This window comes from Kogia breviceps, chromosome 14 (genome assembly GCF_026419965.1).
Source record: "Kogia breviceps isolate mKogBre1 chromosome 14, mKogBre1 haplotype 1, whole genome shotgun sequence".
Taxonomy (NCBI): domain Eukaryota; kingdom Metazoa; phylum Chordata; class Mammalia; order Artiodactyla; family Physeteridae; genus Kogia; species Kogia breviceps.
In genome coordinates this window covers 73,730,182-73,747,647 of record NC_081323.1, presented here as the reverse complement: position 1 = coordinate 73,747,647, position 17,466 = coordinate 73,730,182, and the positions used below count along the sequence as shown (strand labels likewise).

The 17,466-nt window shown below is 55.8% G+C and overlaps 1 protein-coding gene across 2 annotated transcripts in view; it reads left to right on the top strand.

Annotated features, from left to right (window-relative positions):
* Positions 1–17,466, top strand: part of GTF3C1 (general transcription factor IIIC subunit 1) — a 73,706-nt gene that overhangs the window by 54,102 nt on the left and 2,138 nt on the right. For both annotated transcript variants that reach the window (XM_059036149.2, XM_067014136.1), the window contains 10 exons: positions 498–579; positions 2,714–2,826; positions 4,501–4,563; positions 5,688–5,781; positions 9,333–9,505; positions 10,644–10,931; positions 11,644–11,903; positions 12,952–13,232; positions 15,381–15,918; positions 16,608–16,659. In XM_059036149.2, the coding sequence (XP_058892132.1) occupies positions 498–579; positions 2,714–2,826; positions 4,501–4,563; positions 5,688–5,781; positions 9,333–9,505; positions 10,644–10,931; positions 11,644–11,903; positions 12,952–13,232; positions 15,381–15,918; positions 16,608–16,659 (1,944 nt within the window). The remainder of the gene's footprint in view (positions 1–497; positions 580–2,713; positions 2,827–4,500; positions 4,564–5,687; positions 5,782–9,332; positions 9,506–10,643; positions 10,932–11,643; positions 11,904–12,951; positions 13,233–15,380; positions 15,919–16,607; positions 16,660–17,466) is intronic.

The window sequence follows — 17,466 nt, the reverse complement described above, 5'->3', positions numbered from 1 at the left end:
TCCAGCTTTCAAAGTGCGCAGCTCCTAGGAACCCAGCGAACACTGGTTGTCTTTCCCTCCGTTTCCCTTTGGGCAGGTCAGGCTCTTTTGATGCCTGGGGGTGTGAAGATGTGTGCAGTGGACAGAGTGCTTGGAGGAGGCCGGAGCTCTTAATACCAAACACCACGGCCTGTTTTTAAATTTAAGATCCTCTTTGACATATGTCTCTCCTGTGGTCCTAGCCAAATCCCCGTGAGGGCAGGCGGGTGGAAGCTACTGTTCTCAGTTTACACGTGGAGGACAGAAGTGCAGAGAAGTCGAGATGCGAAGCATGAGCACTGACAGGCCGACCCCAAATCCTTCATTTTCAAAAGCTGTAATCACCCAGCAGGCACATAGGCAGATCATACTTCATGTTTACCCAAGGCCAGAACTGTTAGGACAGAAATCTTCCCGTGGTTCTGAACGTGGGCATCGTTACACTGCCCAGACTTCACTGTGGCCTGCTCTCCCTGCAGGGTTTGCCTCGCTGAGGTGTACCAGGATAAGGCGCTTGTTGGAGATTTCATGAATCGAAAATGCGACTACGGAGACCCAAAGGTGGGCCCTGCGCGGTGGTCGGGCTCAGCCTGCCCTGGAGGCGGGGATTTCTAGGTTCTAGGCTGGTCCTCTGGGTCCCACGGTGCCTCTGCCAGCCTTGCAAACATGGGCTTTTCCCCTGCTCATTTGGGAAATTGACTTGTCAGTTCTTTGGCTGTGGCCCTCACTTGATCTGGGTCCAGCATCAGTTTTAAAGATGGTTAGAATTTGCCATGTCTCTTTGCAGCGCTGCTGTGTCTTGCGTCTATTTCATTAAGAAAACAGGGTTGCTCTTCAGAAATTACAAAGAGCTAGACTTCTGGAAAGCTCGTGGATAGGCCATGAGTTTTTGTTTCTTGGTGTTTTTTTTAAACTTTTATTTTAAATTTTATTTTTATTTTTGGCTGCGTTGGATCTTTGTTGCTATGTGTGGGCTTTCTCTAGTTGCGGCGAGCGGGGGCTACTCTTCATTGTGGTGGGCGGGCTTCTCATTGTGGTGGCTTCTCTTGTTGCAGAGCATGGGCTCTAGGCATGCAGGCTTCAGTAGTTGTGGCACACGGGCTCAGTAGTTGTGGCTCGCTGGCTCTAGAGCACAGGCTCAGTCGTTGTAGCGCATGTGCTTAGTTGCTCCGCGGCATGTGGGATCTTTCCAGACCAGGACTCAAACCCTTGTCCCCTGCTTTGGCAGGTAGACTCTTAACCACTGTGCCACCAGGGAAGCCTGGCCATGAGTTTTCTTTCTGAATTTTCTGTGGGCGGGGCCGGGGCGGTGACTGACAAGGAAGGAAGCTGTCTTTCGAGACCCAGGCTTCTCTGCTCTGTGGCTCAGAGTCTGCTCACCCCTCACGCGTTGAGCTAACACCGGACTCTGCTGCGTGTTGTGTCCGGCCTTGCGCCAGACGAGGCCGGGTGAAATGGAGCCACAGGGCAGTGGGATGGGCAGAGAAGTACATGCGCACCACAGAACAGTGCAGCCACCCTGAGAGAGGAAAGCACAGGCCGCTGAGGTCTCAGAGGGAGAATTAGGAATGCTTTTGATGCAGGTGACAGAAACAAAAACCTAACAGGGGCTTGAGCCTTTTTTAACTTAACTGGCAGCCCGGAAGTAGGCTGTCCTGTGCAGGTGGAGCGAAGCAGAGATGTCCTCAGGGTCCCAGGTTTATCCTGTCACTCCGTCCCCATCCCTGGTGGTCAGCTTTCCATCCTCATGCTGGTCACCTCATGGCTGCCAGGTAACTGCTGGAGCTCAGTCCTCACAACAGAATCCCAGGGCAAGAAGAAGTGGGGAGAGGGCCCTTGTATCAGGGAGGGGACAGCCTTTCCCAGAAGATCCATCCTGACTCACCTCAGGAAGCTGGGCAGGCTGTCTCCCCACACCAAGTTGGGGCTGGCTCCACTGCTAAGAAAGAACCGGATGAAGGAAGTAGGCGACCAACGGCATCTACTACAGAGGGTTTTTCAAATGTGTCAGCACTGAGCCCAGACTGTGGAGGTGAGGGACCAGCCGAGGAAAGACAGAGAAGGAAGGGGGCGAGGTGCCCCATGGGAGGACGGCAGTGAGAGGCGTCAGGGAGGAGTGTGAACTTGTCCTGTAGTGCTGGACACCGGGTGACAGGGTGACGGGGTCGGTTTGCCGGCCACACCATGGAGGATGAGTTGGAGGTGTGAGCCTGGGGGTGGCGAGGCAGTGAGGGACCACGCTGTGATCTAGGTCTGCACTGGGATGGTCGCAGGTTGGGTACGGAGGAGGAGGGGTCTGGTTTGGGGTTCACAGTTGAGCGTGGTGGTGGAGGCCGACTTGCACCGGTGAGTCACAGAGGAACAGACCGTGGGGAGGGAGGCAATGAGGGGACTTAGGCCTGCTGATTGGAGGAGACTGCACAGGACACGTTCGGGGCTCCCATCTGGGGCTTGGGGGAGAGTGCTGGCGGTGCAGGTGTAAGGCTCTCCACCTCCAAGTGAAGTGGTGAGCATCTGTCACCTTCCCGGGGGGGTGCTGGGGAGGCAGGAGGGCACAGGAGACAGTGTTACTGTCAATGTCTCTGGGAGGTCGCTGCCGAGGGAGTCTGCTCCAAGATTTTCCCTCAGTGTGTCTTAGTGAAACCTCCATTCGGGGAGAAAAAGGGCTTAACATCTCATTCTCTCATGTTGAAAGGTTTGTGCCAGCGAGTTTAAAGAATTTGTGGAGAAGCTTAAAGAGAAGTTCAGTTCAGCCCTAAAGAATCCTAACCTTGAAATCCCAGACACACTCAAGGAGCTGTTTGCCAGGTAAGGTTCCCTTGGGAAGCTTCTGTGTGAACCTTGGGGCAAGAGGAGAAGTCACCGGCCAGGACCGCCACGGGTGTGTCCCCCACCAGCCGTTCCACTCGACCTTGCAGCGAACCCTGCACTACCCTTGACTCTGGACGCCCTCGTCTCCTCTCATGGGCGACTTGAAAATGGGGAGGCACTGCCATCCCTCGCGCCCCACCAAGCATCCCCTCCATTCCGTGGAGGCCCTGCTCTGACTTAATCCTGGCTTACTCAAGTATTTGAGTCCTTTTGCTAGGATTGCTCATTGTAAGCGCAAGGAAACTCTGAGGTGTACTTAACTTCCCAAGGTCACAGTGCAAGTGAGCCCCAGGCCTTTGAACTTAGGTAGGTCTGACCCCAGAGCCCCTGCTCTTTCCAGCTCAGCCACTGGGCATCTGGAAAAGAACATACTTAGGTTTGAGCCCAGACCTGTGAAACTTGAAAATCCTGAGTGCTGTGAACCAGACCTGTTTCCGCCCCTAATCCAAACGTGAAGCCCTTGTCTTCCCCGTCCTCATCAGGATAGTCCCTCCCGCCACTGGATTTCCACATTTCTTCCTGTAGAGACGACGCCCATCCATCAGGTCCCACTGTGAACTGTGTGGTACCTTTTCAGTGAGCCGTCTGCGTTTCAGCTGGGGATCTCGTCCTTTCATTCACCCAACAAATAGTTTATGTCCTGCCCACTGTGTGCCAGGGCCAGGGATTGATTCGTGGTCGTTTACAGATTTTGCCTTTGCCACAAACTCTTCCCCAGAACCCGCAAGTGGCATGGTTTCTCTTCAGTCTTGAAGATGTTTCAAGTGTTTACCTATATATAATTTCTGTCCCCACATATTTTCAGTAAATTTGTGGGGCAACTTTTAGTTATGAAAGAAGAAGTTTAAGAGTTTTAAATGAGTTCATGACCCATCTACAGGAAAGAAAAAAGTTCCAGCTATAACAGTTTACCACTGAATTTGATCTTGAGCATTCTGGCAGGCAAAGTAAAAAAGAAGATGGTTCCAAATATTTTCTTGTTTGACCAAAATCAGGTCACGTTTTTCTGAAAAGGTGCTTTGTTTTGTTCCTAAATTTTAGGAAGCATTTACGATTGCAAAGATGAATTTTGACTTTAGTTTTGTAGAAACCAAAGAAATGTCTTAAATAGATGGCCGTGTTTTTTTGTAGAGTTCTACTATTTACTTCTATGTTTATTTGCTTGGTATGAACACAATAAAACAATATTACTTGGAGCTCAGAAAAGTAGATCGGGGGTAACCTGTAATCCCATCACCTAATTCAGCTATGCCCTTGGGGTGATTTCTCCCCACCTCCTTCTTCCTTATGCTTGTTTTTCATCATGCTGAGCCCACAGCTGTCTGTCCTCCTCCGGTAGCTCCCTGTGAGTTAACGTCTCCTTGTTGCCTCAAAATGGTCAGTGAACGAACATTCCTCATTTGCTCAACCCTCATTCTTGCAACACGCTCAATTCGATGGGCAGAATGTGGTGGTTTCTCATTTTAATTTACACGTACATGTTTCAGTTTTAAGGGACTTTTACTATTTTTTCGCCATGTTAGCCAGTCAGTAACCACGTCCCGCGAGCATCCCCTTGGCTATGGAAGGTCTGCTGGGCTCCGCTCACAAGTTCTTCTGTTTCCTATGCAGATACCGAGTTTTGATGATTGGAGATGAAAAAGACCAAGTCAGGAAAGAGGATGAACTTAATAGGCAAGTACTGACAGACCCAGTGCCTTTTCCTAGGCTGCTTGATTGGGTTGTCTGCAGCCTAGCACAGGGTCATCTAGGGCCGAATCTAGCCTGGCTCCGGTTTCTGGAAATAAAGTGTTATTGGAACACAGCCACACGCATTGCACGTGTAGTCTGCACTGCTTTCACGCTCTGACGGCAGGGTTGAGTGGCTGCAAGAGAGACCACTGGGCCCAGAGAGACCACTGGGCCCAAGGAGACTAAATTATTTATTATTAGGCCCTGTGCTGGGAGAGTGTGCCGACCCCTCACCCCGCCTGTCACTGGCCCAGCCTGAGGATGGGTTGGGGAGGGGGTTTGAACTCCTAGCCCATGAACTTCCCAAGCAAAAACTCCCTTGGGACTTCCCTGGTGGTCCAGAGGTTAAGACTTCGCACCTCCACTGCAGGGGGGCGCCGGTTTGATCCCTGGTCGGGAAACTAAGGTCTCAACACGCTGCGCGCCACGGCGAAAAGTAAAAGAAAGAAAGAAAGAAGCCTCAGCCTTTTCTTTCCATCTTGGATAATCAATATTCAATTTGATTTTTAGCTCTGTATTCATTGAAAATCCTATTCTCATTGGAGAAACGGTTGTTTAAAATTAGACAAAAAGGGCTTCCCTGATGGCGCAGTGGTTGAGAGTCCGCCTGCCGATGCAGGGGACCACGGATTCGTGCCCCGGTCCGGGAAGATCCCACATGCCGCGGAGCGGCTGGGCCCGTGAGCCATGGCTGCTGAGCCTGTGCGTCTGGAGCCTGTGCTCCGCAATGGACGAGGCACAACAGTGAGAGGCCCGCGTAACGCAAAAAAATAAAATAAAATTAGACAAAAAGAAAATATAAGCACTAACCACATGTGTTAGTTGTCATGAAAACCCGTTTCCAGGTTATGTCACCCCTTACCCACCAGACTGAAACTTTTTCCCTGTGAAAATGGACCAATCAGTAAGGCATAAAACCCATCATTTCTTTTGTTTTGGTTTATGACTAGTTTGGACATTCATATCACTTTTGTGAGATTGAAAACTTTTGAGACAGAATCTACCCAAGATGAGTGCTGACCTGCGACCTGTGGGCTCACGTGGCCCTGTTGCCCCGTCTCTTTCAGTGTGGATGACATCCACTTCCTGGTGCTCCAGAACCTGATCCAGAGCACACTGGCCCTCTCGGACAGCCAGATGGAGATCTACCAGTCATTTCAGGTGGGTGTCGGGGACGCAACATCGGCTTCACAGCAGTGTTCTGGAACTTGGGGCCCTTCCCAGGCTGGGCCGTGTGAGGTTTCCGCCCCTTCACGTTCTTCACTGCAGGGCCCCAGAGGGCTCGATTGCCCCTGAGACTCCAGCCCTCACTCCGTTCATCTTTTTCTTTTTTTTTTTTTTTCTGGCCAAACCGCGCTGCTTTGGGGATCTTAGTTCCCCAACTAAGGATTGAACCCAGGCCACAGCAGTGAGAGTACCGAGTCCTAACCCCTGGACCGCCAGGGAACTACCCCGTTCGTCTTTGAAGTATGGGCATAGGATCAGGTGACCTCCAAAATCCCTCCCAGCGCTAAGGTTTTGAGTCTAATGCTGAAGGCAGAAAATTAGGCAGAAGAGGAAATGAACCTCTTAAAAGAGCTGAGAAAGTAATTGGACTACACGACATATCTTTTCCAATTATAACGGACAAATGTCAACATATTTTGATTGCCAGATACCACCCAGTGGGAAAGCTGCCTTTCTGTAGGCGTTGAGTCACATATCTCCTGAGAACTTACTGGAAGTGTAATGCTGCTTTATCGTGGCCGAATGAGGATGAAAGAGAAAGGCAGATGTCATTCAGCCCCGCACTGAGCCTGGGAAGGACTCTTTTTCACAAGTGTGAAAACTTGAGGTTCAGAGAAGTTAAAAAGCCCATGCCCAAGATCCCAGAGCTCATCCGTCTAACCTGAGTCTGTATGGCTCCAAGCCCCCAGCAGAGGGGCCCACTCCCCAAACCCGTGCTTCCCTTGTTTCGAATGATTGCAAAAGTGTGTTCCAAGTAGAGCCTGACTACTTCTGTATTTAGTCTCTAAACCCAGAACTGAGCTCTTCAAGCCAGTTTGGGACATGAGGGGAAAAAAAATAAGAGAACCAAAGGCTGGTGCTATTTCTCATCCCACTGGTCTGTTTAGATGGGTGCTGTCCAGACTTTGCGGGGATGCCTCAGAGTCAACTGGAGAGCTCTTGTGGCACGTGGGCCCCAAGCCCCACCCCACAGTCTGCAGTCAGGAGTGGAGGGGGCAGGACCCTGACGAGCTCTCCTGCCCAGCCGTGGTTAGAGCTAGCAGGACCTCGGGGGTCAGTCCAACCCCCATCACACGAGAAAGCCCAGCCCCCAAGTTATGGCAAGAGCCTGGTCCCTGTGTCCCAGCCAGGGACTTGGCCTCACTTTTCCTTCCTCCAGCTCCATTTCCAGGTGGGGTCTAAGCGGTAGGGATGGTGCCAAGGGGCTGTCACTCTCCCTGACCACCCAGGGTGTGGGAAGTCACGTGAGACAGAGCACCTGAGGCCAAGGAGGACACAGCGCCCTTCTTCAGGGACCCCCTCCCCCTGGCAGCAAGGAGTGGGAGGTCATTTAGGGATGAAGTCAGGGAATTCCCTGGTCGTCCCCTGGTTAGGACTCCACGCTTTCACTGCCGAGGGCCCAGGTTCCATTCCTGGTCAGGGAACTAAAATCTCACAAGCCACATGGTATGCCGCCACCCTCCCCATCCCACCCCCCCAAAAAAAGAGAAAAGGGATGAGGTGGGAGCCCACCCGGGATCCTACCAGGCTCCCCGCAGCCCTGAGCTTCCGGGAAGTGTGCTGTGGGAAGGTGGGGTGGACATCACAGGCACCCCAGATGGCGGTGGTTCACTGTGTCTGTGACAGCCCAGCCTCTCTGGCGTCTGACGGGCTGTGCCACACTCCCCACTCGCTGCGTGGTCTGTGCGTTCCTGTTCCACGCCCGCGACCGTCTGGGGAGTCTGCGCATTGTTTTCACATGCAAGAGACGAGCAGAAGGTGCAGGCGTTTCACAGGAAGCTGGGTTCAGCTTCCACTTCGCTTGGGGGGAAGCGGTGACGACCTAACAGCTCTCCCTGCTTCTTCCCTGTGACCCGCTCAGCCTTTCCCCGTCAGGCTGCCAGTCCGTGCACGAAGACTGACGTAGAGGTGGTACCTGGAGAAATCGGGGGCACTGCGCGCGCCTCGGACTAACAGGACCCAGTGTGTGCCCAGACCCCCCTCTGTCGTTGGGAGAGCCACCCCCCATGCTGCCCCAGCACCCCAACTGACCACCACTTGACTCCCAATCCCCTGGCTCGAGGACAAGACCTCGTCCTCTCCCTGGTCCCGCCCCTCCCAGCAGTGCGGCCTCGGAAGAGCCCTCGAAGTCCGTAAGCCTCAGTCTCCTGTCACCCTCGGGTCCTGGGGGTCAGTGCAGCAGAGAACTTTCTAAGCCAGGATTCTCAGACCATGCCTGCAGGTTTTCTTGGCCAGTGCTTTGAACTTTGTTGGAGGCTGGTGTGTACCTGACATTTGCTGTCAGTTGATTGAACCAACGCTGTTCGGAAAACTGGAATGACGGGGCTACCGGTCCCGCAGTCCTTGGAGCTGCTCCTCCTCTGGGTGGGATCCCCCTGCTCTGCGAGCCAGGGAGCCATGGCGGCGTGGCCCACTGGGGGAGCCTCTGCACCCAGCACCCAACACCGCCCTCTGTGTTTGCCTCGTGCTGGGTGCCAGGCGCCTGCTGGGGCAGCAGTAAGAGTCGAGTCTGTGTTCTTAGGGAAGAGGGTGACAGTGAATAAACAAATGAGATCATTTCAGGTAGACACAGTTACTGCGGAGAAAAGGAAACAGGTTAATGTAACTGAGTTGACTGCAGAGGAGCAGGACGGAGGAGGATTTGGCCTTTGAGGGGAAGTGTGTGAGCTGAGAGCTGAATGTTAGGGAGTCAGCCACGCAGAGACTGGGGGAGTGTGCAGTCCAAGATATGGGAGCGGGAAGTGCAAAGGCCCCGAGGCGGGAGTGCCTTGGCTTTTTCAGGAAGCGTAAGGAGGCTGGTGAGGCTGGAGGGTGGTGAGGAAGGGCTGCACTTATTTTAGGAGTCGAGGCCGGGGTGGTGGGCCGGGTCCCACTCACGGGGGTCTCGTCAAGCCTGGTGAGGACTGGGAGTTCCCCCTGCAGACAGAAGCCGTCGGGGCTTTTGAGGCAGGGAAGGAACGTGTGGTCTGATTTAGGCATCAAAGGGCTACTTTGGCTGCTGTGCAGAGTCGTCGGGCTGGGGGCAGGGAGCAGGAAGCAGCAAGAACAGTTGGCAGGAGGCCACGGGGAGAAACGATGGTGGCATGGCCCAGATGGTGGCAGTGTATATGGCACAGACCAGATGCGTCTGAGAACATATTTTGGCGGTAGAGCCCAGCAGACATGCTGATGGGTTAGGTATGGGTAAGGGATACAGTGGTATCAGAGATGATTCTGCATCAGCTCCCAGCGTCTTTGCAACCAGAGAAATAGGCATGGGGTGCAGCCCGCCTTTCCCTGCAGTTGCCTATTCTCTGTACTCTCTGAGGTGACGTGAAGGTGGGTGCAGGCCGACCGTCGGGATGTGGGCTTCCTCCGGGCTCTCCCCCACCGCCAGCCGCTTCCTCCATCGATGATCAGCTATGGCTGCTGTGCATCCACGTCTGGGTCTCCCCCCCGCCGGCTGGAGAGCCCTGTTCACTCACGGCCGGCCTGCTGTGTTACAGACGTTCCGCCTCTACCGGGAGTATAAGGACCACATCCTGGTGAAGGCCTTTGTGGAGTACCAGAAGAGGAGCTTGGTCAACCGGCGCCGGGTCAACCACACGCTGGGCCCCAAGAAAAACCGCGCTCTGCCCTTCGCGCCCATGTCCTACCAGTTGTCCCAGACCTACCACAGGTGAGCGCGGGGAGGGCGGGGCCTGTCTGCGGAGAGGAGCACAGGTGAGCGGAAGTGACGGGCATCCCTCTTCATCAGAGCAAGGGTGGCCTGGGCCTCTCGTGGCCTCGTGTGTGAGACGCAGCCTCTGGGACCAAGTTTCTCATCAATGTCTGTCCTCCCTTCTATGGGAATAAGGTTAATGCTTGCCGTATTTTGTGTTGGGGTGTTTTACCAATTTTGTAGGTAGTTTGTTCCCCCTTTTCCCATCAAATTGGGTAAAAAGAATTTCTAATAATTAGACCAGCTAAAAGTGCACTCTCCCGGTTGGGCATAACCTCGGTCCTAATCTTCACAGCTCCGAGCTGTACCAGGCCGCCTGCCTTGCAGGCTCACACACTTCATTTGGAAGCCATCATGTACTTTTTGTTTTTTTAAGTTGCTCTTTATATATATAAATTCATTTATTCATTTATTTTGGGCTACATTGGGTCTTTGTTGCTGCATGCGGGCTTCTCATTGCGGTGGCTTCTCTTGTTGGGGAGCACGTGGGCTCAGTAGTTGTGGCTTGCGGCTCTAGAGTGCAGGCTCTGTAGTTGTGGTGCACGGGCTTATTGCTCGTGGGAGCAATAAGCAATAAGCAATAAGCATGGCATGTGGGAGCTTCCCAGACTAGGGCTCGAACCCGTGTCCCCTGCATTGGCAGGTGGATTCTTAACCACTGCGCCACCAGGGAAGCTCCATCATGTACTTTTTAGACCCGGTTTGCGGCACGTCAGCAAGAGGTTGTTACAGGGTCTGGAAAGTCTCAGTCTCACCCCTCTGGACAGAGGCGAGGGCTTGACTGCAGGGTCCGAGTGGAGGCTATGAGATTGAACACACGCATGTCCCCTCCCCTCTGTAGGGGTTCAGGGCTTGCCTTGTGTAAAGATGATTACAAAAAGCACATTCGTCTTCCCCAATTTGGTACTGTGTGGCCTAGGGTGTTGGGTTAGATGAAAAGGTGCAGCACCTTCATCCGAGGTGGGAAACAGGGCTTCCAGGGAGAAGCCGGTGTGTTTAGTGTTGACGGCAAGATTTGAAGTGCCCTCGTCCCATCCGCACCAAGGCCTCCAGCACCCGGTCCTCAGAAAGGCCCTTCCCTTCTCTTTCTGCGTAGGATTTTCACGTGGCGATTTCCGAGTACCATCTGCACAGAATCATTCCAGTTCTTCGACAGAATCCGGGCTGCCAGCAAGTTGGACCAGCCTGATAATTTTTCCTTCAAAGACCAGGATAATAACGACTCCACGAGTGAACTGGTGGCATTTTCTTTGGACGGCCCTGGAGGACACTGTGTGGCCGTCCTGACCCTTTTCTCTTTGGGCCTTGTTTCCATGGACGTCAGGATCCCAGAGCAGATCGTTGTGGTGGACAGTTCAATGGTGGAGAACGAGGTCATTAAGAGGTGAGAGCCAGGGCAGCCGCTGGGGTGCTGCTCCGGGCACCATCGGGGGCTTTGGGCACCATCACTTCCTCTCAGGCTGTGGCATCTGCAATTTTATTTCCTCAGTCATCTGGTTTTTATTTTCAACGAACATGTGCTGCGTTTCTCTGCGTTGTGCTTGGCATCGTGTGGGTATTTTCCGTACAAAGACAGCAGGGCCTCGGCAGTGCCTTCTGGGAGCTCCCGGGTCGGGGCGTCACGGGTCTGTGAACCTGGGATTCCAGTACGGTGTCCAGTGCAGCACCTCCTGCTGGTGCCTCTGGGCACCGGGGGAGCCAGAGGAGGGGGTGACTGGGCTGCGCCAAAGAGAAGGACCCAGAACAGTGTGGCACGAAGGGTGGGGTAGGCAGAGCAGGGCTATCGTTCAAGGTTCCTTGAGGCCGTAATAGCTGAATTGGGATTTAATGGAAAAGCAGGCATTTTTGGACAGAGACTCGGAAGGTTTTCGAGGCCGAAGGGACAGCCCTTGCAGAGACAGGTATAGGGACAGGGTGGGGGGTGGTATGGAAGGTGGACGAGGGGGATGAATCTGGAGCTCAGTCTGTGCTGACCTGACCTCACAGCCGGATGCCAGGGCCGCGTCTGTGGTTAGAGCGCCGCCCTCTGAGGGGGCGGCCAGGCCAGCAGAAGGTTTGGCTGGGCTCCGTCGTCCAGGTCCGTTTTCTGCTCCTAGCCTGGGAAAGGATGGCACCTTGGAAGAGGACGAGGACGAAGAGGAAGACCTGGACGAAGGCTCGGGGGCCAAGCGCCGGAGCATCGAGGTGAAAGCCCGCCAGGCCTCCCACACCAACTACCTGCTGATGAAGGGCTGCTGCGCCCCCGGCATCGTCAGCAACCGCAACCTCAACCCCAGCGACAGCATCGTGGTGAACTCCTGCCGGGTCAAGCTCCGGCTGCGCTGCACCCCGAAGCCCACTGGGCTCGGGCCCGCCGGTGAGTGCCCCCCCAGCTGGCCTGTGACTCAGACCTGGGGCTCACGGCCAGGCTCCCAAGGCCACGTGCGGCAGCCACCACTGACTGAGCCAAAGCGGAAAACGAAGGAAAAGGCCTCCTATCCGTAGCAGCCGGCCCGGGGGGCATGCGTCCTGAGTCGCCCACTCACTTGGGGAGCGCTGGGCTGTGCCCGCTGTGTGGTTAGCGCTCACCATGGTCTTTTTGCCTGAGTGTTGTCTTTTGACCTCTTGCTGTGAAGGATGAGTATTCTGCTTATATTCATTCTCTCTTATCTCCTTTACTTCCAGTTTTTACACTTTGCTGAGTTCTTCTATTGATTGCCTTTGAGACGATAATGACTTGCTTAAACCTCCATTTCCTGCACCCTTAATTTCAGGCAGTCTCTCCTTCCTCCACATAAAATGAGAATATTAGGGCCTCGTCCCTGAACTTCTCTTCCCCCTTCCTACCCCTTTCCCGCTCTGTCTGACTTGCCTTTATTTTTGCTTGTTGAGGTGTTTACCTTCACAACCACAGTCAGTATTCTGTGCTGTGTCAGGAGCTTGGCCCAGGCAAAAATGTGATGACCTGTAGCCTGTGGTCTGAGCAGAGACGCCTTGTACAGGAAGCACCGGAAACCAGCCGTGGCTGGTGCGAACAAAAGTCGGGACTTGTGGAGGGGTCCCGGCGTATCTCACGGGGTCTACGGAGCCGTGGACACGGGATCGCCCGGGCAGCCTGAGTGGAGACCACCCCGCTCCCTCCAGAGCTCTAGGGTTCTGGTTCTCAGACCCCAGCCCCACCTTTGTGCCCTTCCCTGTGAGTCTTGAACAAGAGAATCCTACTGGCCCTGGGGATCCAGTGGGCTGCAGTCAAGGGCCCAGGGAGGCATGTATCAGGAGCCCAACTGCCAGGGGCCCAACCATGTCTACCCAGAAGGCAACCCGTGGACATTTGGGGAGCATGACCTGCCCGGCATCGCTTGTACACTGGTCTGGGGAGGGGAGGGGCTTCTCAGGGCTGATTCTGGTTCTCTTGGTCTCCACAGTCACTTCTCTGGAAGAGCTGATGGTGGGAACCCCCTGCCTCCCTGACACATTCACCAGGCTGATAAACAGCCAGGAGGACACCTGCAGCTTGGAAGAGTTCGCCCACCAGCTGGCGCTATCTGGGTACAAACCCGGAGATGTGTCCGCCGCCCTGGAGGTCCAGGGGGCCATCGCAGCGGCCGGTTGCTTTGGGGTGGACAGGGTGGAGTTGAGCCGAAGGTTCTCCGCCTTGGCGAGGACCGATGGGGAGCGCTCCCGGACCTTCGCAGACTACGTCCAGGTGAGCTGTGCTCTCAGGCAGCCTGTGGTAGCCAAACCAGAAGTAGCAACTCACGGGCCAGATGCACGCTGCGGGTGGGCTTGGCTTGGGGCATGTAGTGGAATTTTTTCTAAAGCTGGATTCGTTGTCAACATTGAAGACAGGAGATCTTGCCTGAAGTTTTGCCAGCTTCTCCTGAACGTTAGAAGGTCTGGCCACTCTGGGCCCTGTTTCTTCAGCACAGCTGGCCAGAGCCCCCCCCACAAGCCAGGGGCCTTGTCCTCCCCAGCTCTCTGCTGTCTCCGGGTACCCTGCACCTGGTCCACAGTACTCACCGCTTTGTTAGCGTGGGTCTGCGTGCCCGACATGCAGTGAGGCCCAACAAGCCGAAACGTCGGAGTTTGGAGAGGAAAGAGGTTTACTGCAGGGCCCTGCAAGGAGACAGGTGGCTCATGCCCCAGAAAGCCCCGAGCTCCCTGAAAGGTTTCAGCAAAGCATTTTTAAAGGCCAGGCGAGGGAGAGGGGTCGCAGGGTACGTGATCAGCTCGTGCACAGTTCTCTGATTGGCTGATGGTGAGGGAACGGTGGTGTCATAGGGGGTAAACATTGTCAGTCCTTAGGTGCCAGTAGGTCTGGGGGCTGCAAATTTAAATTTCTTCCATTTGATGGGGGGGGGGGTGTTTCACGTCTATAAAACAACTCAGGAAAGTGCACCAGATACTGTTAACTAGGTACTTCAGAGAGGAGAGAAAAGCAGAGGGTATGGGGGAAAGGCCCGCCCCACAAAGGCCCCATAGGGTCCTGCTTGGTTACAGCTTTACCTGCCCGGACCGATTTTCATCAGTGACCCTTGAACCCAAAGAATGTGAGAAGAGTTGGACCTTTTTTTTTTTTTTTTTCCAGTACGCAGGCCTCTCACTGTTGTGGCCTCTCCCGTTGCAGAGCACAGGCTCCGGTTGCACAGGCTCAGCGGCCATGGCTCACGGGCCCAGCCGCTCCGCAGCATGTGGGATCTTCCCGGACCGGGGCACGAACCCGTGTCCCCTGCAACGGCAGGCGGACTCTCAACCACTACGCCACCGGGGAAGCCCGAGTTGGCCCTTTTAGATCAAGTGCCCCGGGACCTGGCTTGCCCTCCCGTGTGTCAGTTGTTATTGATGTTGTGTGTTACCGATGTGGGAGGTGCCTGCCTTGCGAGTGTTCCTGGGGAGGTGGGGGAGGTGGGGGTGGAAGTTGATACTTGTCATTATCAAAGGAGTTCTTACCCATACAGGAAATACAAGAGGGCTGTTGAGTACCTTTTACTTGGTGTTGGATTGTTCTTAAAACTCATGGTGCCTCTGGGGCCCTGGGAGGGAGGGTGAGGATTTTCCCCAGGCCCGGGTGCTGGAGCCCAGGCAGCGGATCCCACCGACTGCCGAGAGGCGAGGGGCAGGCAGCTCCCTTTGTTCCCTGGTTCCCAGCACAGGCCCTAGTGGCGCATGCGCAGCTAACCCTCCCCAACCCGCATGATGTGGGTGTGAGTCCTGTGTCCAGGCTGTGAACAGGGCCAAACTCCTTGAATCTTGACTTGTGGGGTTTTTTTTTTTTTTTTTTTTTTTTTTTTTGTGGTACGCTGGCCTCTCACTGTTGTGGCCTCTCCCGTTGCGGAGCACAGGCTCCCGACGCACAGGCTCAGAGGCCATGGCTCACGGGCCCAGCCGCTCCGCGGCACGTGGGATCTTCCCGGACCTGGGCACGAACCCGTGTCTCCTGCATCGGCAGGCGGATTCTCAACCACTGCGCCACCAGGGAAGCCCACTTGTGGGGTTTTTAATAAAAAAGAAGATGTTGGTGAATCCCTGTGTGCTGCCCAGAGTTGGTGCAGCTCATAGATAAGAACAAGGGCGTGGTGAATGAGGGAAGGAGTCACTGTCCTTCGCTTGGGAATAATTACGGCTTTTGCAGAAGAACTTGGTAACCCTCGGGGTGTTAGGTCTAGGAGGAGCTGGCCAGGCAGAAGGAGACTTGTAAGGTCACATCAGCTTTGAGGGTGCAGGCAGAGCCACCTGTCCTGAAGGAGCTGGGCTGGCCACTTGCTCAGAACGCTTAAACACCTCAGGCAGGGGGCGGGGACCCCAATGACCCTGGGGATGCCTACGGACACTGTGTGTCTCCTGCTTTTCCTAGGACCTCTTAGAGCAACAGCAGGTGCTGGAAGTTGGCGGCAACACGGCTCGCCTGGTGTCCGTGGCCTCTGCCGAGCCCTGGCTCCTGCACTCGGTGCGGCTGAAAGACAAAGAGGAGGGCACTGACCCTCAAAGAGAAGATCCCCAGGCCAGACCCCCCGAGGGGCCACCCAGCGAGGACGACCCCTCTGAGAGGCAGGCACCACCTTCTCAGGGCCCCCTGAGCGCCAAAAGGCATGCCAGCTGGGCCAGTGCAGATGTGGACAGCCAGGGTGGGGGGGCCGACCCTGAGAGTGCCCCGGAGCCCCCCACAAAGAGGCCCACACTCCAGGACGTGCGTCGGGACCCCAACCTGGGGCCCAGAGCAGAAGAACCAGAAACCCAGGTGCCTGCCCTGCCCACAGCTCCTGAGGCCACAGATGTAAGGGAGCCTCCCCCCAGAGCATCGGAAGCCAGGCAGGAGGACCAAGAGGGTGTCCCAGGCCAAGAGCAGCTGAGCTGTCAGGTCCAGCTTCCGGAGGGCCCTGAAGACCCCAGAGGTACCAAACCCCGTCCCCCACACCACCTTCCCCCACCCGCCCATTCTCTATCACGGGGCCTGATGGGCCCACGCCTTCCTCGAGAGCGGGAACCTGCTGCAGCCACAAAAGGGGCCTTTACATCAGCTTGTCACGGCCTCGACTTCGAGGGGGAAGCTCTTGCCTGTTGACACCCGTACTTCCACTAGAGGGCAGAGGCCTCAGACGCTCCTAAGCCGAGCTGTGAATCGCGAGGACACGGCGCTCTTGGTTCTGGAAAGAGGTGTTTCCTGAAGCACCCGTGTCAGGCAGCAGGAGGGGGAGGGGTCTGGCCTCCCCAGGGGCCTGGCGGGGGCCGCGTGTTCCTCTCGCATGCTGTCATCCTCTGGGGTGTTTTTGCCCGAGGGTTTCACGCCCCCAGCTCTGTGGTGGGGGCTTCAGGCGCTTGCCGGGGCCTCTTGGGCCGGGGCCTCCTCGGGCCCTGAGCACAGCTGCACACTCGCACCCCGCCACCTGTCCTGTGTTGTCCTGGCCGCGCAGGCTTTGCCCCCCACACCCCGCCGCCCCAGAGTGAAGGCTCTGAGGAGCGGGATTGCTGTTGCTTTGGTCACTGCTTTATCCCCAGACCCAGAAGGACTTGCAGAATGAATGGGGGAGGGAGAGGTGGGCCTCACCTTCTTCAGTCTCCCACACCCTCTCTCTCCTGTCAGGTTTGGCGGACGGTTCTGCGGCCGGGGGCCTCTCCCAGGCAGCGTGGGAAAGGTGAGTGTGCTTCAGACTCAGGTGGCCTGGGCCGGGGGAGTGGTGAGGGCCTTGGGGCTTGTCGCCAGGGTCCAAGATTAGTTATTACATGAAGGTCTTTCACAAAGATCTGTCTGGCACGGGGTCCCGGGCTCGGGAGGGACTGTTGTCCCGCTCACCGGGGGGCCAGGCAGGTGCTCCTTGCACGTGTGGATGAGGGCCAGCAGTGCTGACTGCTGCAGCGCCCGGTCCGTCGGGCACAGTGGGTGTCACAGAAGCCTTTCTGGCGAGGGCGCGCCTGCCCCAGTGTGTACATCACCCTCAGCTTGGCGGGGCCGTGCTCTCCCAGCTTAGATGTAGCCCCCCACCAGGGCCCAGTCATGCGGTCAGAGCCAGGTGTCCAGCTACCCTGGGGCCTGTCGCAGGCCAGGACCCTGTGTGTCAGACCAGTCACTGGTTAAGCTTTTAGCAGAAACCTTCTAAGGAAAGTGAGTCTGGAAACCCCGTATACAGCACAGAAGTAGAACTTTTGAGTACAGACCTGAGAGCTTGGTCAGAAGGGGAGGCAGCCAGTGGCCCGGGTCCCAGATGGAGCTGGTAAATCCAGAGGGCCTAGTTCTTCCTGCGTCCATCCCCCCACCCCGCCAGTGTGCGGTGATGTGGGTCCGGCGCTCGTGGGCCGTGGGTCTGGGACCCCGTCTGTCCAGATGTGAGGGGAGTGGGAGGTGGAAGAGTAAGAGGGAGATGGTCCCCAGCGCTGAGTCCCAGGCCAGGCGCCAGACCTCCCCGAGCCTTGGTGTCCCGTCCCCGGAGCTGGGACCATGCGGG